Here is a 17,450-nt window from a genome sequence, read left to right as displayed (position 1 = left end):
TCGGAAACAGATCGTAATAAAAGCCCTAGGGATACATGGTTCAGTTTTATTTCCAGTTTGAAATGTCCACCTCTTTGACAGAAAAGTCTCCCAAGGCCTTCTTACGCGGAGATACAATTTGCAACAATAGATCATCATGTTCTGAGTGCTATTAACCCTAAAAAGGCCGGGGAGCGGAATCCGCCCCCCCCCCCTCAACTTTTTTTCCGCGATAACCTTGATTTTATTTTTCCCGCGACCCGAGCTGTTATAACTTTTTAGCCTCGAGCCTTGCGCATCTTTTGATACAAAAACATAAAAATCTGACCACAGGTTGCTGCACAGCGAAAGAGTTTCCGGCGCTATACGCCGTGAAAACTGAATGATCCCATATACGTCGTGTTCACAGTGCAGAATTGCCATTCGTACATATTATGAATAATTAATTAGCCATAATTCCTAAACCCTTTGACCTATAGTCATGAAATTTCTTGGGTATGTTTTTATGAAGAGTTGCTCTATGCATGTACCGAGGTTCAACATTTTTTGTCACTCGGTGGCCGGGATCTTGGGGGGGGGAATCCCCCCGGCTGAGAGATGGTCAAAATAACCCGGCCCTTTAAGGATTAAGCCACACTTTTAAACAAAATAAATTAACTCATTTTCTGGGGTCATTTTGCCGCGGAAGATTGTCAATTTGACCTGGGAAAAGTGTCAGGCCCGATAGAGCTCAAAATTAGAGGTCCAATCTGAACCGCGACGTATTAGAGTGCAGGCCCTGTTTCATAATTTTTATCAACTATGATATAAATGCAGCTTTCTTTCAAATTTGAATCTGGAACAGGCATTCTCTCCAATATTCAACTCTTTCTTTCCCCTCCATTCTGGTGTGTGTTGATCTGTATGCCCACCGATGAAGGCGATACGTAAACACGTTGATAATTAACAATTGTCGACTGCTGTGATGTGGGGTATGACGTTTTGAACACCCCACATCACAGCAGTGAACACTTGTTTTGTAATACCTCTGTCTTAAATTCTTTGGATTTTGATGTAAAAATCACGAAAACAAATAGCAGTAAATACCACAATCATGACAATCAAACGCCAACTCACATGCATGTCGCGTGCTCGAAACAGCTGATCGTCTGCTAGTTCGCTGTTCCCACTCATGGATGAAAACATGGTGAAAATAGTGTGGGTACCAACGTTACCGTACGTACAAAGTCATAGCACACTCCCTGTGATCCCACAGGGAGTGTGCCATGAGTTTTTTTTTATAAACTTAAACGTGATCGTTCTAGGCCAATGAAAATGCACTATTCAAGACGGAGGTATAATAACATAAATTATTCCATAGATGCAATTGTCATCAATACATCCTGCCTTACACGATGCGTGTATTTCATACACAGCTAGCTGCACACTGGGCCGGATTAATGGCTCTTGGCGAAATAAAAACAACGCCGTATTGCTGCATAAGCAAGGTCATATATGTTTATGCTGGGGAAATGAATTCTTAATTATATAATAATCTGCAACGTAAAATTCAATCTTCAGATTAAAAGAAAATTGACCGGTCAATGCATAATGGTTACACATTTCAATTTGTCCCCGTGACTTTCATATTGTTAAATACTATAGCCCAATGAACCTCTTACAGAAATCATAAAAGAACGATATCTTGACGTCGAAAATGCCATGTGTCAATTTAAAAGGACACACGATTTTAACTATTTTCATCTCTTAAAGCCGAGTCCCTCTATTTCTATCTTTTGGACATTTCAATATAAATATTTCTTGAATCCTGTTATAATGTGTTTTTCCTCGTTGCATATTTTGCTTTTAATATTTGCATACTGTAAAACCGGTGAACACATTACGCGTTTATAATCTTAACACTATTGAACATTTAAACACTTGGTTGTTTACGTTATAAACGCAAAGTGTTTATAGGCGTTTGTTTAAACACACAACGCATAAACAGTGTCTAGTAATTAAACACTCTTCTAAACACTTTCTGGCTATAACATTGTAAACATGTTTAAATACTAAACATATAGGCCTATATGTATTTGAAACAAAATCCCTTCATAATTATAAAAAAAACTTCTGCTAAAAAAAATCAGGGGAAAGTGGCCAGGAAACGCCAGAGATTGCTCCACAGAGCATCTACGACCAAAAATTTCTCGGGGCTTTTAAGCGGGCCCCGGACCCCTCGCCGTAAGGGCTTCGCGCTCGCATTAGTCCTCCGGCCAAATTTCCTATATGCTATTATTTCACCCTCGCGGTTCCCCCCACATTTTGTGTACCTTCAGCAGCAAATGGCTGTTCGAGGCTCGGACTACAAGTGGCCTAAATCCCTTTCCAAAATAAAAATTTGTGAAAAAATACGGAGATGGAACATGGTTCTCAACTTTGGGTACATAACAAACTTTATAAAGAACAAAAAAATAACAAATTTAAATGGAATCTTCGATGTTTAAAACGTTTTCTAAACGGTGGAAAGTGGCCAGAAATCGCCTCAGGTTGTACCACAGAGCATCTAAAATCACAATTTTTCCGGGGCCCTTAAGCGCGCCCCGGATCCCACGCCGTAAGGGCTTCGCGCTCCGCGCTCGCAGGTCCTGGACCCTTCATTACAATTATAACCCCCCCCCCCGGCAAATGGCAGTCTGGATCCGCCCCTGAATGTAGGTCTGTTTATTGTCGATCATGGATAACTTTCTCTTCAAACACCAAGTATTGTGACAAACTTTATTCTAGATCAACATGGCATGTTAAAGGCTATACAAGATGTAATATATCACGAGGTTTAGCATGTGTATGCACCTTATGCACATGAAAAATTAGGATGCTTAAAACCTAAACATAGTAATACTTATAAACGCTTATTGTGTTTAAAATATGTGACAGGCTGTAAACACGTAAGTGCAACCATAGGTTAAATACCTAAACACAATTTAAACGCTATTTAAACACTTTTTAGGATGTTAAAAACAGCCCGTAACACTGTATAAACGCTTGGACGCGTTTATAATAACATTGATGTTTAACTACTAAACACTTCCTTTTAATCACCATAACATGTATTTTTTTATAAAAAATATATGTTATGGTGATTTAAAGGAAGTATTAGTACTTTAACATCAATGTTATTATAAACGCGTCCAAGCGTTTATAAAGCGTTACAGGCTGTAAACACGTCCATGTGTTATGATATATACACATTGACGTGTTTAAAGGTACATTGTGTTTAGAAAGTAAACAGTTAATTAAACATGTTGATATTTTGATGTGTAAACACATAGTGTTTAAAGAAATAAACGTTTAGTGTTCAAATATAAACATGAGTGTTCAGTGTTTATTCATAAACGCGTCCAAGTGTTTGTAAAGTGTTACGGACGGTGTTTATATTTGTGTTTAGAAGTTAAACACACGGTTTTACAGTGTACATAAACACCTTTTTATAAATTTCTCACCCTGATCAAAACGTTTGTATTAGGCGTTGCCTCTGCAACCATTTTTGTTTTTTAGCATATCGTGTAGTTGAAGATTCGCCCATTTAGTTGGACATTTGCCCATAAATCTTATTTTGCTACCACAAAAAAAAAGAACTGAGAATGCAGAGTCAAAGAGGCTAAGAAGAATTCATCATTCGATCACATCAGTTTTGGATATAGAGTTTTCGTTTTGATTATGTGCTTTTGTACGCATTCAGTAGCCAATTTCGTGCAAATAGTGCGTTATATAATTGCATTCTCTTGTCAAACTGAACGGATCAATTTCGACTAAATTATTGAATTTATAATTCTGAACCTGTACATCAACGGGTTTAGCATTAATGAATATTATAGAACAAGTGAAATTTGTTTACATAATGTCATGCTGTTGTCACGTGATGCCAACTTTCAGCGAAAGGTGCTTAACTGTTTGGGTTGCCCGCTGGTCTTTGTTGCCCGCAGGGCACATGTCATAATCTTTACGTTCTAATCATGTGTATGTTGTAAATATTGAGTGCAATTGAAAAATAATTTAAAAGGATTGAAATTTTTACTGTACAGCAGTATATCTCTGAAACATGCAATGAATCAAAAACCTGGACATAGAACCACACTTGAATATATTAAATATAAAATTAAGGCAAATTGTTTTTTTTTTCTCAGTAAGGCCTAGCTGAGTTTGTTCATTAATCAGCAACCTAGATAAAACCTACCGTAGTAAATGCAGACAACTCTTCTGGCATTTAACATGCATAATGTACATAGGCAGAAGTATACAAATATTGAGTGGATCAGCGTGGAATGGGAGGAATATTATCGCAAGGTAACTGGACTTTCCATTTCACGAGGCGAAGCCGAGTGAACTGGAAAAGTCCAGATTTTACCGAGCGACAATATTCCTCCCATTTCACAATTTAAAGCCACTCAATATTTGTTTTATATAACTGACATATAGACCCTTGTCATTTGATATATTTGAGCTTTTATTTCGAAACAACATTGGTGAAAAATGTATTTCTCTCTTCCAAACCACCCCTTCACAAAAATGTTTGAACCCAACGCTGTTGCGCTGGCTCTTTGGAGCAATACGCGCTACGCGCAACGCTGAACGCTCACACCAGCATTCATTTGCACACAAATACCGCGTCATGGAACAAGACTGATCCTGACTGTTCAATAGTATTTCCCATTCCCCATGGGCGGATAGTACTTTTTGAGCCTCGGCGTGAATGGCAGTAATAACGACTGACACGTGATGTGAGTTCCACCAATCAAATGACAAGGATCTGTATGTCGGTTATATAATTATAAATAATGAGTTGGCCTTCAAAATATTTAATATATTTCTTCGAGAACGGGCTGGTTGGTATTAAAGATCATTAACCATGATTCATAAATACCTAAGACAGTCTACCCATTCCAATTGAACGGGAGCCCGTCACGTGGCCGGTTTTGAACGGATAATAAAGACATGGCTGTCTGGTCTCAAGCATTTTCCCGTGTCACATGAAATCTGGACTCCTATGAAATCCAGTGCCTTTTACCGTTTTATTGGTTGAACGTTTACAATCCTCACGTAGGCTTTTGCGCGACAGAACTTGGGAGTTGTTTACGTTATAGAGCCGTCTCGCCCCACGTCATGTTACCGCAGCAACGCACAGCGCCCTCCATATTGGATTACAGGGACGTTGACGGCGCGAAGTTTATAACACGTAAATTACAGACGATCCCGAGTACGACTCGACTTGCAAGACAAGTTAGTGTCATGATTCATTGATCTCCAGTGCTGAAGTGCTTGCTGCTACCACTAAATCGACAACTGTAGCGGGGATGTAATTCCAGGTAGGCCTACTAATCATAAGATTTCAGTGTCATGAAATCAAGTCCGAAATAAAAAAAAACGGTGGCGTCCGGAAATTGGGCACAAATTCAGCTGGGTGTTCCGTAAGTAACGAGTAAACGTGCAGACTTGGCGCACTTGAACAAATCTCTGAAAATCCCACATTAACATTTAATAATTTCTTTAAAATTGATAAATTCAGATAAATCATTGTAACCTCCAGTTTGTAAAATCATTTTCATGTTTTGGGGCGCATTTTAAAAGAGTTCATTGTCATTGTGCACTTCGAAAAAAAAATCAGAAAATAACGCCAAAATAAAATTTCATTGGAACTTTGTAAATATGTTTTGTTCATGTATTGTTTGACTCAGGCCTAGCCCTATTCTCGATTTTGATCCTTTGTTTAATGCATTGTTTACTGCAATACACGTCCAAATGTAAACAACGCATTATACAGAGGATCTAAATCGAGACTAGCCTAGCCCTAGCGTTAGTTCAGTATTTGACCATAATGACATTTCTTTTGTACAAAACATGAGACAGGCTGAATATTTAGGTTTTTCCTACTCATAGTGAAATCATCACATTTTTCATTGCTAATTTTTATCCCATCTGAACTGCACTTAGCCTTTGGCCTAAGTTATTGTTTTTATTTAGGGAAAAAATGTAATTGTCAATTAAATCAAGGGCAAACACTGCAAAGGTTGATTTATAATGTCAAGTATTGCCCTGTATGAGCTTGATGAGAGCTGGCGATCACCAGTAATTTGTGTGTGTGTATGTGTTATTACTCTGCAGATTGAGCGCCATTAATTTTGCTTTTTTTGTGTTCTGTTTTTATTTCGCAGTTGACTGTATGTAAACCTGTTATCATGGCAGCAAGATCAACATACTACCAAGCCCTGGATGGCCCTGCAAAAGTCCGATATAACAAGATTCTGCAGTGTATTGATGACATTGATCCATACACAATTAGTTTGCGGTCATGGAAAGAGGATCCACATTCTCTTCCTCAAATATCGTATCCTGACATTGTTAATTTTCTAGTGTATACTCCTAGTCCATACGCTTTGGAGGACTTGAAATGCTATAAAGGCCTGGATGCGTACAACCAATTCGTAAGTGGATGGGTTCGTAATGTCGTTTCTACCGTCATCAACGGCAAGCACGTTGTTACAGCAAAGGTAATAAACTAAGACTTGGTGGAAAAAAAATTATGTGCCCTTAATGTAAACTTTCTGTAATTCACTCCCCATCAGTGCACACCATAAGAAGATGCTACTTTAATACAGTGCAAGTCTTTAATTGTCCTTGTTATGAAATATACAACTTTTTAAGGAAAAAAAATATCAGATCTTTACATTCCATATTTTATACATTGGTCTTGGGCATGTTACTTCGTGTGATATTCTTTCTGTTTGGTTTACTGAAAATGTTTTGTAACTTTTTTCTTAACACTTGCAGGTGATGCATTCACAGAGACTGCGGGAGGCGGCACTCAAGCCATGGTTAATTGCAGAAAAGTGTGGGAAGATCATCGCAACCCACTGCAACTGCATTGCTGGTCTCGGAGAGGCTTGTACTCATGTCAGTGCTTTGATGTTTTACATTGACACAAAGGTGCGTATCAGAGATAGCAAAACAGTAACACAGGAACCAGCTTACTGGAAGATTCCATCTGCTGTAAAGGATGCCCAATACTTACCTGTAGCTCAAATAGACTTCACATCAGCCAAAACCAAAAAGAGGAAGCTTGATATGTTAGTTAATGATGGTTTGATGCCACCTCCACGGAGCAAGGTGCGGAAGATAGTTCCTGGGCCTACTGATGCTGAACTCACAACCCTCTTCTCGCAGATGAATGCAACAGGAACTAAGCCGGCACTCCTCAGCGTTGTACCTGAACACTGCCACCAATTCAAACCATCACATACTGACAACATCCTTCCACCAATTCTAACCGATCTGTATAACCCTCAGTACTCAACTCTCTCATTTCCTGAACTGCTTAACAGATGCAACGAATTTCAGCTGACAATTACCCAAGAGGAGGCAGACAATGTAGAAAAGGCAACAAGAGCACAATCATCCAGCAAGAAATGGTTTCGTTTTCGATCAGGCCGCACCACTGCATCAAAGATGAAGAATGTTTGCAGGACTAATCCAGACCAACCTTCTCAATCACTCATTCAATCTGTGTGCTATCCAGAGTCGTGCAGGTTTTCTACAGCTGCAACCAAGTGGGGATGCTCCCATGAAATAGAGGCACGGCAGGCTTATGTGGAAAGAATGGGAGAAGTGCACCATAATTTTGATGTTAAGGACTCTGGCTTGGTAATTAACACAAGTTGCCCCCACATTGGGGCTTCCCCAGATGGGCGTATTTCCTGTGATTGCTGTGGGGAAGGTGTCCTAGAAATCAAGTGTCCATTTTGTGCTCGTGACACTCAAGTCAATGAATATGCATCCCTACAAAATACATGCCTTGTAGCAAATGATAACGAGGTTTCTCTTGATAGGAAACATGCATACATGTATCAGGTTCAAACACAAATACATACTTGCTCTGTTGACTATGCTGACTTTGTGTTGTGGACAAATACAGATGTCCATATCGAGCGAGTTGAGCCTGATGCAAATATGTGGGATGAAATTCTAGAAAAAAGTCGCGAGTTTTTCTACAAAGCAGTGCTACCAGAATTAATGGGCAAATTTTACACCCGTATCCCATCTGTTCACGATAAGCCACCAGCTACACACTGCTACTGTGGAAAATCGCAACCTGTGGACAAGATGATCTCATGCGCTAATGAAGGCTGCAAAATCACCTGGTTCCACCAAAGTTGCCTCCAGATAAAGAGACTGCCAAAAGGGAAATGGATCTGCCCAGAGTGTCGTAAAATACCACGGAAAAAGGAAGAATGAAATTTTTATTATAACAATAATTGGTTGTGCTTTTTAAGGAAAGTTGCAGAGAGTTTAATCACTTTCTTTTTTCCACCCCAAGGCAAAAAATTCATAACTTTTGGGCTAAAGCCATTCCCTAAAAAAGCTAGTTTTTTTTTTCACTTTGAGAAAAGATAAAGGCTTTTGTGCAAAAACATGATCTTAATTGTCCAATGGGCTCCATCACTGTGGAAAGACTGTACCCTTATCCTTAAAAGAATACATTTAAAAAGGGCTCCTGCATGTACCTTACTTTTCCTAGTTGTATTAATTTCAAATGGGTGCAATCAAATGTACATGTATAGAATTCCCTTGTAACACACACCAGGCTGTAATAAAAACAAAGGACCTCTGATCAAAGTTTTTCTTTCTGTAACAGTAAGCAAGTGTTTTTATTATTGAGTTTACGCTGTGCATACTCATACGACAATGCAGGTGAACACATTTCAGAAAATACTGTAGAAAGTTGCTCTAATGAACATTCTGCATCCGTGAACATGACTCATGGCTCTCAATTTGTAAGTTACAGTGTATCTCTTTGCTTCCTATAGTCTATAGTACATGTATAATGATCACCCACAGTAACAACAACTCTTGATGGATCCCAAGGTTATTCGTTATCTACTGTACTGTAAAATTGACTTCTCTTCAAGGGCGTGCCTTATGTCAGAACCCACAATTGTAATATACAAAAATAAATAACATTCTTGTTATGTATACATGTCCAAAGGATGTGTTTCTCTGGTTCTTCCCCCCCCCCAATAAATATATATATATTTAGTTTAAATAAATATTATATAAATAAATATAATATAAATAATATAATATATATATAATATAATATAGATGTAAAAACAAAAGTAAAACAGTGCTCACCGGTGAGCACTGTTTTACTTTTGTTTTTACATCTACTATGCTTCACAGTGCTACGCAGCATGCCCACATTTTATAATATAATATATATAATATATATAAATAGATATATCCAATGAAAATGGCATCCATCACAATCCAATATATGAATAATATAATATATATAAATAAATATAATAAATAAATGAATGAATAAATAAAAATGTACATATATAAATAAATGAATAAATAAATATAAATACATGATCATAATTAAAATAATACACTGGTTAAGATAAAATGTGTTTGGAAATGGCCACAACAATGAAAACTATATACACCGGTTATAAAAAAGAATCACAACATTTACACTGCCATCCACCACCGCATTAGGCATTTATACAAAATAAGCTTATAACTCATCATGGGCGGGGGCCAGCAGCTTCTAGAGTGGCGTGTTCGATTATAAATCATTAAATGTCCTCTTCAATAAGACAGAGGTTTTAGCCAAAATTCAATACAATAGATATTTCGTCACCACCACGAGTGTTTTGTTTTTCCATGAAAGTCGACTTTCATTCATTTCTAATCTATTTTTATGTGCTCATTTTATTTTTTATTGTTGGACCATATTTCTTGAAATTCAACCCCCCCCCCCAATGTGAATCATATCCATTCACTAATATGAAGAAGTAGACATTCGAATGGATGGAGTTATTGGAGTAAGGGTTGCTATAAATCATATGATCCAACGTTACTTTCTCTCAAATGGTTTGTGACAGATTATTTTGGGAAAAACCACAACAAATAGCATCAATGCTATTATGACAGAGTGTTGTAATGACTTGGACTCGAGACTCGGGACTCCAATCGACTCAAGTATCCAACCTCAAATGACTTGACTTGGATTCGCTTCACTTTTTCAAATGACTTGACTTGGATTCGAATCACTGTCAGAAATTACTCGACTTAACTCTGACTCGAGTCTGCCAAAACAGATTTTTTTTTAAGATAACAATTTAAACTTAGCTTGAACGAAGTTACTGCAGTGACAACTTGACTTGACCCGACTTCACCAACATGCCTGTGTTGATTTGATTTGACTAGGGATTTGAAGGTACATGAACATGTACATGAGTTTGACTTGACTTGGCACTCAGAAGGCAGTTCAACTGGACTTAACTTGAGACTCAAGCAGAGGGAGACTTGTTCTAAAATTGTTATGACATGGAAGAAAAATAGGCAATAAAGATTGAAAAATTGCTTCAATGACACTTGTGTCTGGAAAAGCAAAAATCCATTCAGTCGAAAGGAACAACTGATGGGCACATGTTGGTCAAAGAACAAGATACAACGGTGATTTTGTCCAGAAGTGTAACATTATCATCTCTGGAAATGACAAAATCCATGGGAATTGTGCTGTGGAGGATGGTATATTTCTAGCGCAGATGTCCTATAACTCGCTCCACATGAATTCTGGAGTTTGCTACTCTGCGCGTGTTTTCAACTTGCTCTCCAGATAGTCGTGGCCCATCTCTTCTAAATGCAGGGAGTACAAGCTTAGCACCCATCATTCCAACGCTGTCTGAAACATCAAATCCCCTGTCTGCCATCACAACATCCCCTGGACACAACTTGTGGAGGAAAGATGAATGTTCAACCACGTATTTGTCGCTTGCTCTTCCACCCCAGCCTTGTGATAAATAAGATATGACTCCTTGAGGGGTGATGCCGATTAAGTATTTAACAGTGTTGTTGTGTTTGTACGAAGACCATGTTGACGTTCGTGCTGCAAGATTGGACGGCCTTTCTAAAAATATTTCGAAGCAATCGATAATAACAGTTATCTGTTTGCCAAAGTGTGTCCTGAAACTCATGGGCATAGTTTCCCACAGCTGTTCCCGATCAGGCCAAAATATGAGTGGCATCAGTCTGATATACATGATGTTAATAATGTTCAAAAATGTTTTAGATGCTGTAGACTTATGCACATTAAACCTCTGCCCAAGGTCCACATATGTAGGATTCAGTCGGAGTTTTATGAGGCACAACACTAGCTGCTGAAATTTTGTTAACTTGTTCAAACAGCTGCACACAATGAATGTTTCTAGGTACGTAAACAGAACATCCAAAATGGCAAAGCTTGACAATCCTGTGAAATGCTTCACATTTTCATCATTATCTTGGAAGAACTGCCGATCAAAATTATTGTTACTCTCAGCCAGCTGCTCTTTCAATTTTCGATTTTCCTCTAACAATCGCTGTAATTCCGATTGTGTGGAATTCATGGAGTTGCTATCCAAGTCAGTTTGGCAGGCCTCTTCGGAAGTGGACTGTTGTCGTTTGGGGGTCTTGGGAACTGAATGAAGCTGGAGAAGAGCCTCGGCGGCATCCAATTTGGACTTCTGTCCCTGCCTGTAGCAGCGTCTTTGGTACCTCTCCAAGTCTCGAGTGGCAGTTGCACCATCTATGTTGCTGTGACCAAGCTTGACAGTTGGTGCCCAGTCTGGATTGGTATTATCATACAATGCAGAGGGCTTTCCTACAGGGAATAAAATACAAAATAAGTTAACAAATTGTTCATTCAAATAACATTATAGTGGGTGGACCCCTATTGATCACAAAAAAGGGTTGGTTCCATAATCCTTTGTTTTTTACTCCCAACTGCACATACGTAACAATGCACCTTGTTTTTCTTTCGTGACCTTTGACAATGCATGTGCTATTACGTTCACACAAAGGCTTTTTGTGTGCATCTCATCTAGGCGCTTGCGTCAAGCAGGTCTGATATCGCGCACTCTGCATGTGTCCTGCACTGCTCCCTGTAGGATGCCATCTTGATGTTGATCACCGTTGTCAGGCATTGTGGGTATTGTCAAAGGTCACGACAGAAAAGCAATGTGAGCAGTTAGGGGTTACGTATGCGGTTACAAAAAGGGCTAATGTACAAGAAATTGGCAGAGAAAATGAGCGTTGATTTCCATATAATATCCATTATCCAAGCACTATCTCAGAATCTCAGAATGTTGACTGGACATCGCTGCTAGGCATCATCATCCAACTATGGATTTACAATCTTGTTAAAGTGCAGGCTTGATGAAAAAAAAAAAAATTAGCGAGGAAAAATATTGGAAAGAATTCCATACCCAGCCACTTCCATGCACAAAACCTACACTTACGGGACATGCCAATGTTTCCTAAGAAAATCTGGCAAAAATCTGAGCGCGGTTTGCTCACAGTCACAGGTACACTTAAACTTTAAATTTGTGTCAAAATCCCCATCCTGGGGCATGAAAAACATAACGAAAACCCCAAATAAGGGTCGGGATAGTGCAAAGAGGTGGAGAGGGCCAGGGGAACATTAAGTCCATGGAGTACCACAGAATAAAAGATTTTTCATAAATTTCAAAGAAAAACTTTAAATTTTCTCACTCCTGTAACTGTAGTGTAATATTAATAATATTATTAAAATAATCATTTTTAGGAAAGAATTCCATATACAGACTCCTCCTCAGACCTTCTGCACAAACTGTATGGGCCATGACAGAAAAAAGTCAAGGTGTTTTCTGACAAAAAATCTTGATTCAGTTTTCCCTCCTAAATTTGCGTTTCTTCATCAGATTTACAACTTTGGGTACTTAATTTCAAGTCATATTTAGGAAAAATAAGAGGAGTCCGTATACGGAATTCCTTTTACTCAAATAACTCACCGCTTGTAAAATGGTCCGAGCAGACCCGTACATACGGCAAGTTGCTCTCTTTAATGTCTCGGGCGATTTGCGACAGCCATTTAGCGCGTCTGCTCTGGGAGAGTTCCAGAGTGGCAGCTCCTTCTCGGGTCAAAACGGCGGGCAGCCGAAAAAAAGATTTTTTGTCCCGATCCCCCCTGTTGCTGCAGCCAATAATTGCGCAAAAATTCACCATTTCTATGTCTTACACAGCTTGGAAACATAGAAAATGTCGAAACAGCAACCAACTGACAAAAGTGTGTATGCTGCGCTACGCTACCGTCACGTACGTACATGTACGTGGGTACGGGTACTTATGTGCGTTTTGTTGTTGTTATGTTGTAATCCAACATGGCCGACCAACAAAACAATGACGTCACCCTCGCGCCCTCTATAAAGCTAAAGGAGTATTTCGAAAACTTGAAGTGAAATTGTTGACAAAATCATTGGAAAGTTTTAATTTCTGACTTGTTTTGACTTTTGGACCGAAAAGTTTAGCCTTTTTGACCGAAAGGTTATTCGTGGATAGGAATAAATAACTATGTGCTTGATCGGTTTTAAACACTATGTTTAATACCGCTTCGAATCTGGATGCTGATAATTTACCCAATAGCCATCCACACTCCAATCGATCTCAAACATGGTGTTTAATACCTCCCAAGCACACGTTTGGTCTCTTAATAAAACGTGTGGCTCAGTCGGAGAAGTTTTAGTTTAATTTTCAAAATTCTCAATTGGTATCTTCAAAAAAAATTCGACCGTATACGACTGTGGAATTTGTTAATGAGATAGAAATATGTGGCATTAAGGGTCAGTAATTTTTTCAGGCGTTATTATGTAATGTTTGATTCAGAATATTTTGTTTTCTTTAAATGTGTGCGAGACCTGTTGCGAGGCATTCCAACATTGAAAATCATCTCTATAGACACATACATAAATTAAAGTAGAGCCAAAGTTGTTATAGTTAATTTGACGGACATTTTGGATTTTTTTTTTCGGCATTGCCTACCTGCACAAACACAATAAAGTTTTTCCACAACACTTTCGTTGGCCGGGTTGTCTTTACAGCGTTCAAATGAACACATTTTAAGAGATAGTTTAAACGTTTCACCCTGAAATTCGAGGGCCCGTTTTTTTATCATAATATTCAAATCGCATTTAAATGTTAAAAATATGTGAACATGTTTATTTACTGGAGGAATCCTCGAAGTGTAGCACAGTTGCCTGCGGTAACACTTCAATGCGCATGCGCCCATCCTTTCAACACTCTGTATCAGCTTGAACCCTTATGCTAAAGCTATCGTTGCCATGCTGGGATACATAATATGCCTATTCAACTGCACCCACTACACCTGAACTCGCCGTGTACACGTAAACAAGTGGATAAAAGTACTGAATTCTGTATTCAACACATTGGAAATCAATACTTGCTCTAGTGACAGGACTCTGTCTGCAAAACAGCCATTTTATGATAGTCCTCAGCCCTTAACGGTAAACTGTTTATGACTTTGAATTCGAGGCGTAACACTGGGATTGCGACATGGCATTAGATATTTCACTGGCTCATCCGTAAATTAAGTCAGGTTGGCGTAGCGGTACTTTCCTCGCCTTCCACCACTCTGTCTCGGGCTTGATTCCTGCCCCGTTATGTGGATTGGGTTTTCAGTCCCTACCTGATCCCTTAGAATATTCCTCTGGGGGTTTCATCACATGCACCTATAAGACTGTCATTTCTTCTCATTGTCTCCTCAGCTCTACATGTTTCTTCAGGCTTTCGCCGAGATACAGTGCCTCGGGCTCCTGGGGAATCCTTTTCTTCATTACCTGAAATGAATACTCATAATATAACCGGAAAGTATACCATTTTGGAGACATTCCCATAGACTTCCGCACAATTTTTCCCTGACTTTCCTGGCCACTTACCCTATGTTACCTGATCCTACCACCACGCATTCTTGTATTTTTGTTAATCGGACTAGGAACAATCGATCTTGTACGGAGCTTTTAAAGGGACATAGATGAAAAAAAAAAATGAAAACATCTTCGTTCGAACGAAAAAAATCTGCGTTCGAACGAAAAAAATCTGCGTTCGAACGAAAAAAATCTGCGTTCGAACGAAAAAAATCTGCGTTCGAACGAAACAAATCTGCGTTCGAACGAAAACAATCTGCGTTCGAACGAAACAAATCTGCGTTCGAACGAAAAAAATCTGCGTTCGAACGAAAAAAATCTGCGTTCGAACGAAAAAAAATCTGCGTTCGAACGAAAAAAATCTGCGTTCGAACGAAAAAAAATCTGCGTTCGAACGAAAAACATCTGCGTTCGAACAAAAAACATCTGCGTTCGAACGAAAAAAATCTGCGTTCGAACGAAACAAATCTGCGTTCGAACGAAAACAAATCTGCGTTCCAACGAAAAAAATCTGCGTTCGAACGAAAAAGCTGTTTGCTGTAAGCTGTAAGCTGTTTGCCCTCCCTGTGCTGCCCCACCACTTATGTGGGTGATTTTTGTGGGTCAAAACATTCTTTGCCCTGAAAACTGTTGTACCAAACATGTAAAACGTATCAATCATGATGTGACTCATATCATGCTCTTGTAAGTGCAACAGTTTCTCCACATTTAACTGGTTATCCATGGGCCACCAAAAACATGTCGGGCTAGCCATGGCTATTAGAATAGCCCGACATGTTTGTCAATTGCTATGAGTATGAGTAGGAATCAGCTAATTAGTGCATCCCGTATCTGAAAGTGAGGAAGCAGAAAGTACATGTACATGTACAAGTGTTAGACTAGTAAAATAGGCTTATTGAAAGCCAGAAATGATCAAACAATATATACATGTCAGTCGCTTCTAAAGTTTGGAACTATTACAAGGATTAGGAATGAAAATTTATACTGTAAAGGATTTGTGGATAGACAAATTTCTGAAAATCACAATGACGACCAGTTATATTGTTTTACCTGAAAAATTTGAAAGATAATTATATAGCCTTTTTAATTATTTTTTTTAAACTTGCCTCACTTTATAAAAAGAAACCAAAAAGGCAAATTACTTTTAAAAATGTCTCATAAGTGTGTTGCCTCGGCATAGCATAATGGGTGGGACTGATGGGGTGGGGGGGGGGGGTTGTGTTGTAGCTAGTATTGTAACAGGATAGGGACTCTTAAAAAAAGAAGGACAATTAGCTAGATCTTCATTGCAATGGTTAAACTTCATGACCAACTAACAGCAAGCCCTAGTAAGACCGTTTGAAAGCTCATAGACTGCTTTAAGACCAGTTATTGAAATTCCTGTACTTGGGCCACGGACCTACATTGGGCACATATGTCATGCATGTTGGACCTGAAAAAACATGACCAAATCACCCACATAAGTGGTGGGGCAGCACAGGGAGGGCAAACAGCTTACAGCAAACAGCAAACAGCTTTTTCGTTCGAACGTAGAATTTTTTTCGTTCGAACGCAGATTTTTTTCGTTCGAACGCAGATTTTTTTCGTTCGAACGCAGATTTTTTTCGTTCGAACGCAGATTTTTTTCGTTCGAACGCAGATTTTTTTTCGTTCGAACGCAGATTTGTTTCATTCTTACGATGATTTGTTCAAATTTTTTTTTCACCTATGTCCCTTTAAAAGCTCCGTAATCTTGCCTATTTGCGGCAATAAAATATATTACATGTAAATATAGGAGCTGAGGTATTAGGAAGACATAGAAATTATGATCTGTTTTACAAATCCAAGTCGGGAAACAATGTCTCATTGGATTTAAAATCAAAATATATCGAGGACCCAGCAATCAATTTAGGAAATCTGGAAATACATTAGGCCTACTATATTGTATGTATAAATCAACGATTTTTTTTGGCAAATGTTATGGAATGGAGCGAGATAAATACCGACGTTTGGGAAAGATTTTTTATTTGGACTTTCCGCGTCAAATTCGGATGAGGCCTGTTACTATGGGTCATATTAAAGTCTGCAAATGCCTGCAAAGGAAAAGTACATGTATACACGTATAAAATACCCATTGAAGCTATAGACACAGTTTCATGCGGTAATTCGCATGCGTCAAGGCTGTTCCATTCAACACTCGCTTTCGACTTGAACCTTTCACCTTGAGCTATTGTATTCATGTAGGGTTAGCCTTTTCACGTGTACAAATACGTCTCGATTCAGTGGTCGTGTGCGCGTGAGTAAAAACCTGCTTTATATACGTGCGCCATTTTGGAAATCACTTCCTTAATGGTGCTTGGTTTGCAGCAACAGTTGACATACTCTTGCACTATTTCGTGTTTGCTACATCTGTACGTCAGTTTATCAGCAAAACATGGGGAATATACCACGTGAATCCATACTGACATATCTGTTAAAAGAAAAAGATTTGTAAGCAACACTTCTTTCTAGAATGTAGGATTTCAATGGCTGTTTTATATAAGGGAGCGTCTCAAAAGTTGAAACTGCCGGAACGTTCCGCTGGGCACACTTGCCTTTCTGCCGGGCACAGCTGCCGTTCCGTTGGACCGTTCCGTTGGATTGTTCCGTTGGACCTTTCCATACTTTTCCTGGCGTATGTGCCCGGCGGAACGTTTCCATCGGTCGCTGCAG

General features: G+C 38.9%; 2 protein-coding genes across 2 annotated transcripts; one reads left to right on the top strand and one right to left on the bottom strand.

Moving 5' to 3' along the window:
• The first annotated feature begins 5,103 nt into the window (after positions 1-5,103).
• LOC119736073 lies at positions 5,104-8,356 on the top strand. The gene is made up of 4 exons (XM_038210084.1): positions 5,104-5,324; positions 6,171-6,506; positions 6,787-6,942; positions 7,338-8,356. Exons 2-4 carry the CDS (start codon positions 6,195-6,197, stop codon positions 7,482-7,484), a joined length of 615 nt encoding a protein of 204 aa, XP_038066012.1. The 5' UTR covers positions 5,104-5,324; positions 6,171-6,194; the 3' UTR covers positions 7,485-8,356.
• Positions 8,357-9,262: 906 nt separating this feature from the next.
• LOC119736067 lies at positions 9,263-13,251 on the bottom strand. The gene is made up of 2 exons (XM_038210077.1): positions 12,831-13,251; positions 9,263-11,662 (listed from the first exon to the last, which is right to left on the bottom strand). The coding sequence occupies exons 1-2, from the start codon at positions 13,042-13,044 to the stop codon at positions 10,560-10,562; spliced, it is 1,317 nt and encodes a 438-aa protein (XP_038066005.1). The 5' UTR covers positions 13,045-13,251; the 3' UTR covers positions 9,263-10,559.
• Positions 13,252-17,450: the final 4,199 nt, after the last annotated feature.

The sequence above is a fragment of the Patiria miniata genome, unplaced genomic scaffold (assembly GCF_015706575.1).
Source record: "Patiria miniata isolate m_02_andy unplaced genomic scaffold, ASM1570657v1 HiC_scaffold_29, whole genome shotgun sequence".
Lineage (NCBI taxonomy): Eukaryota > Metazoa > Echinodermata > Asteroidea > Valvatida > Asterinidae > Patiria > Patiria miniata.
Note: the sequence above shows the minus strand (reverse complement) of the source record. Positions and strands in the feature narration are given on the sequence as shown.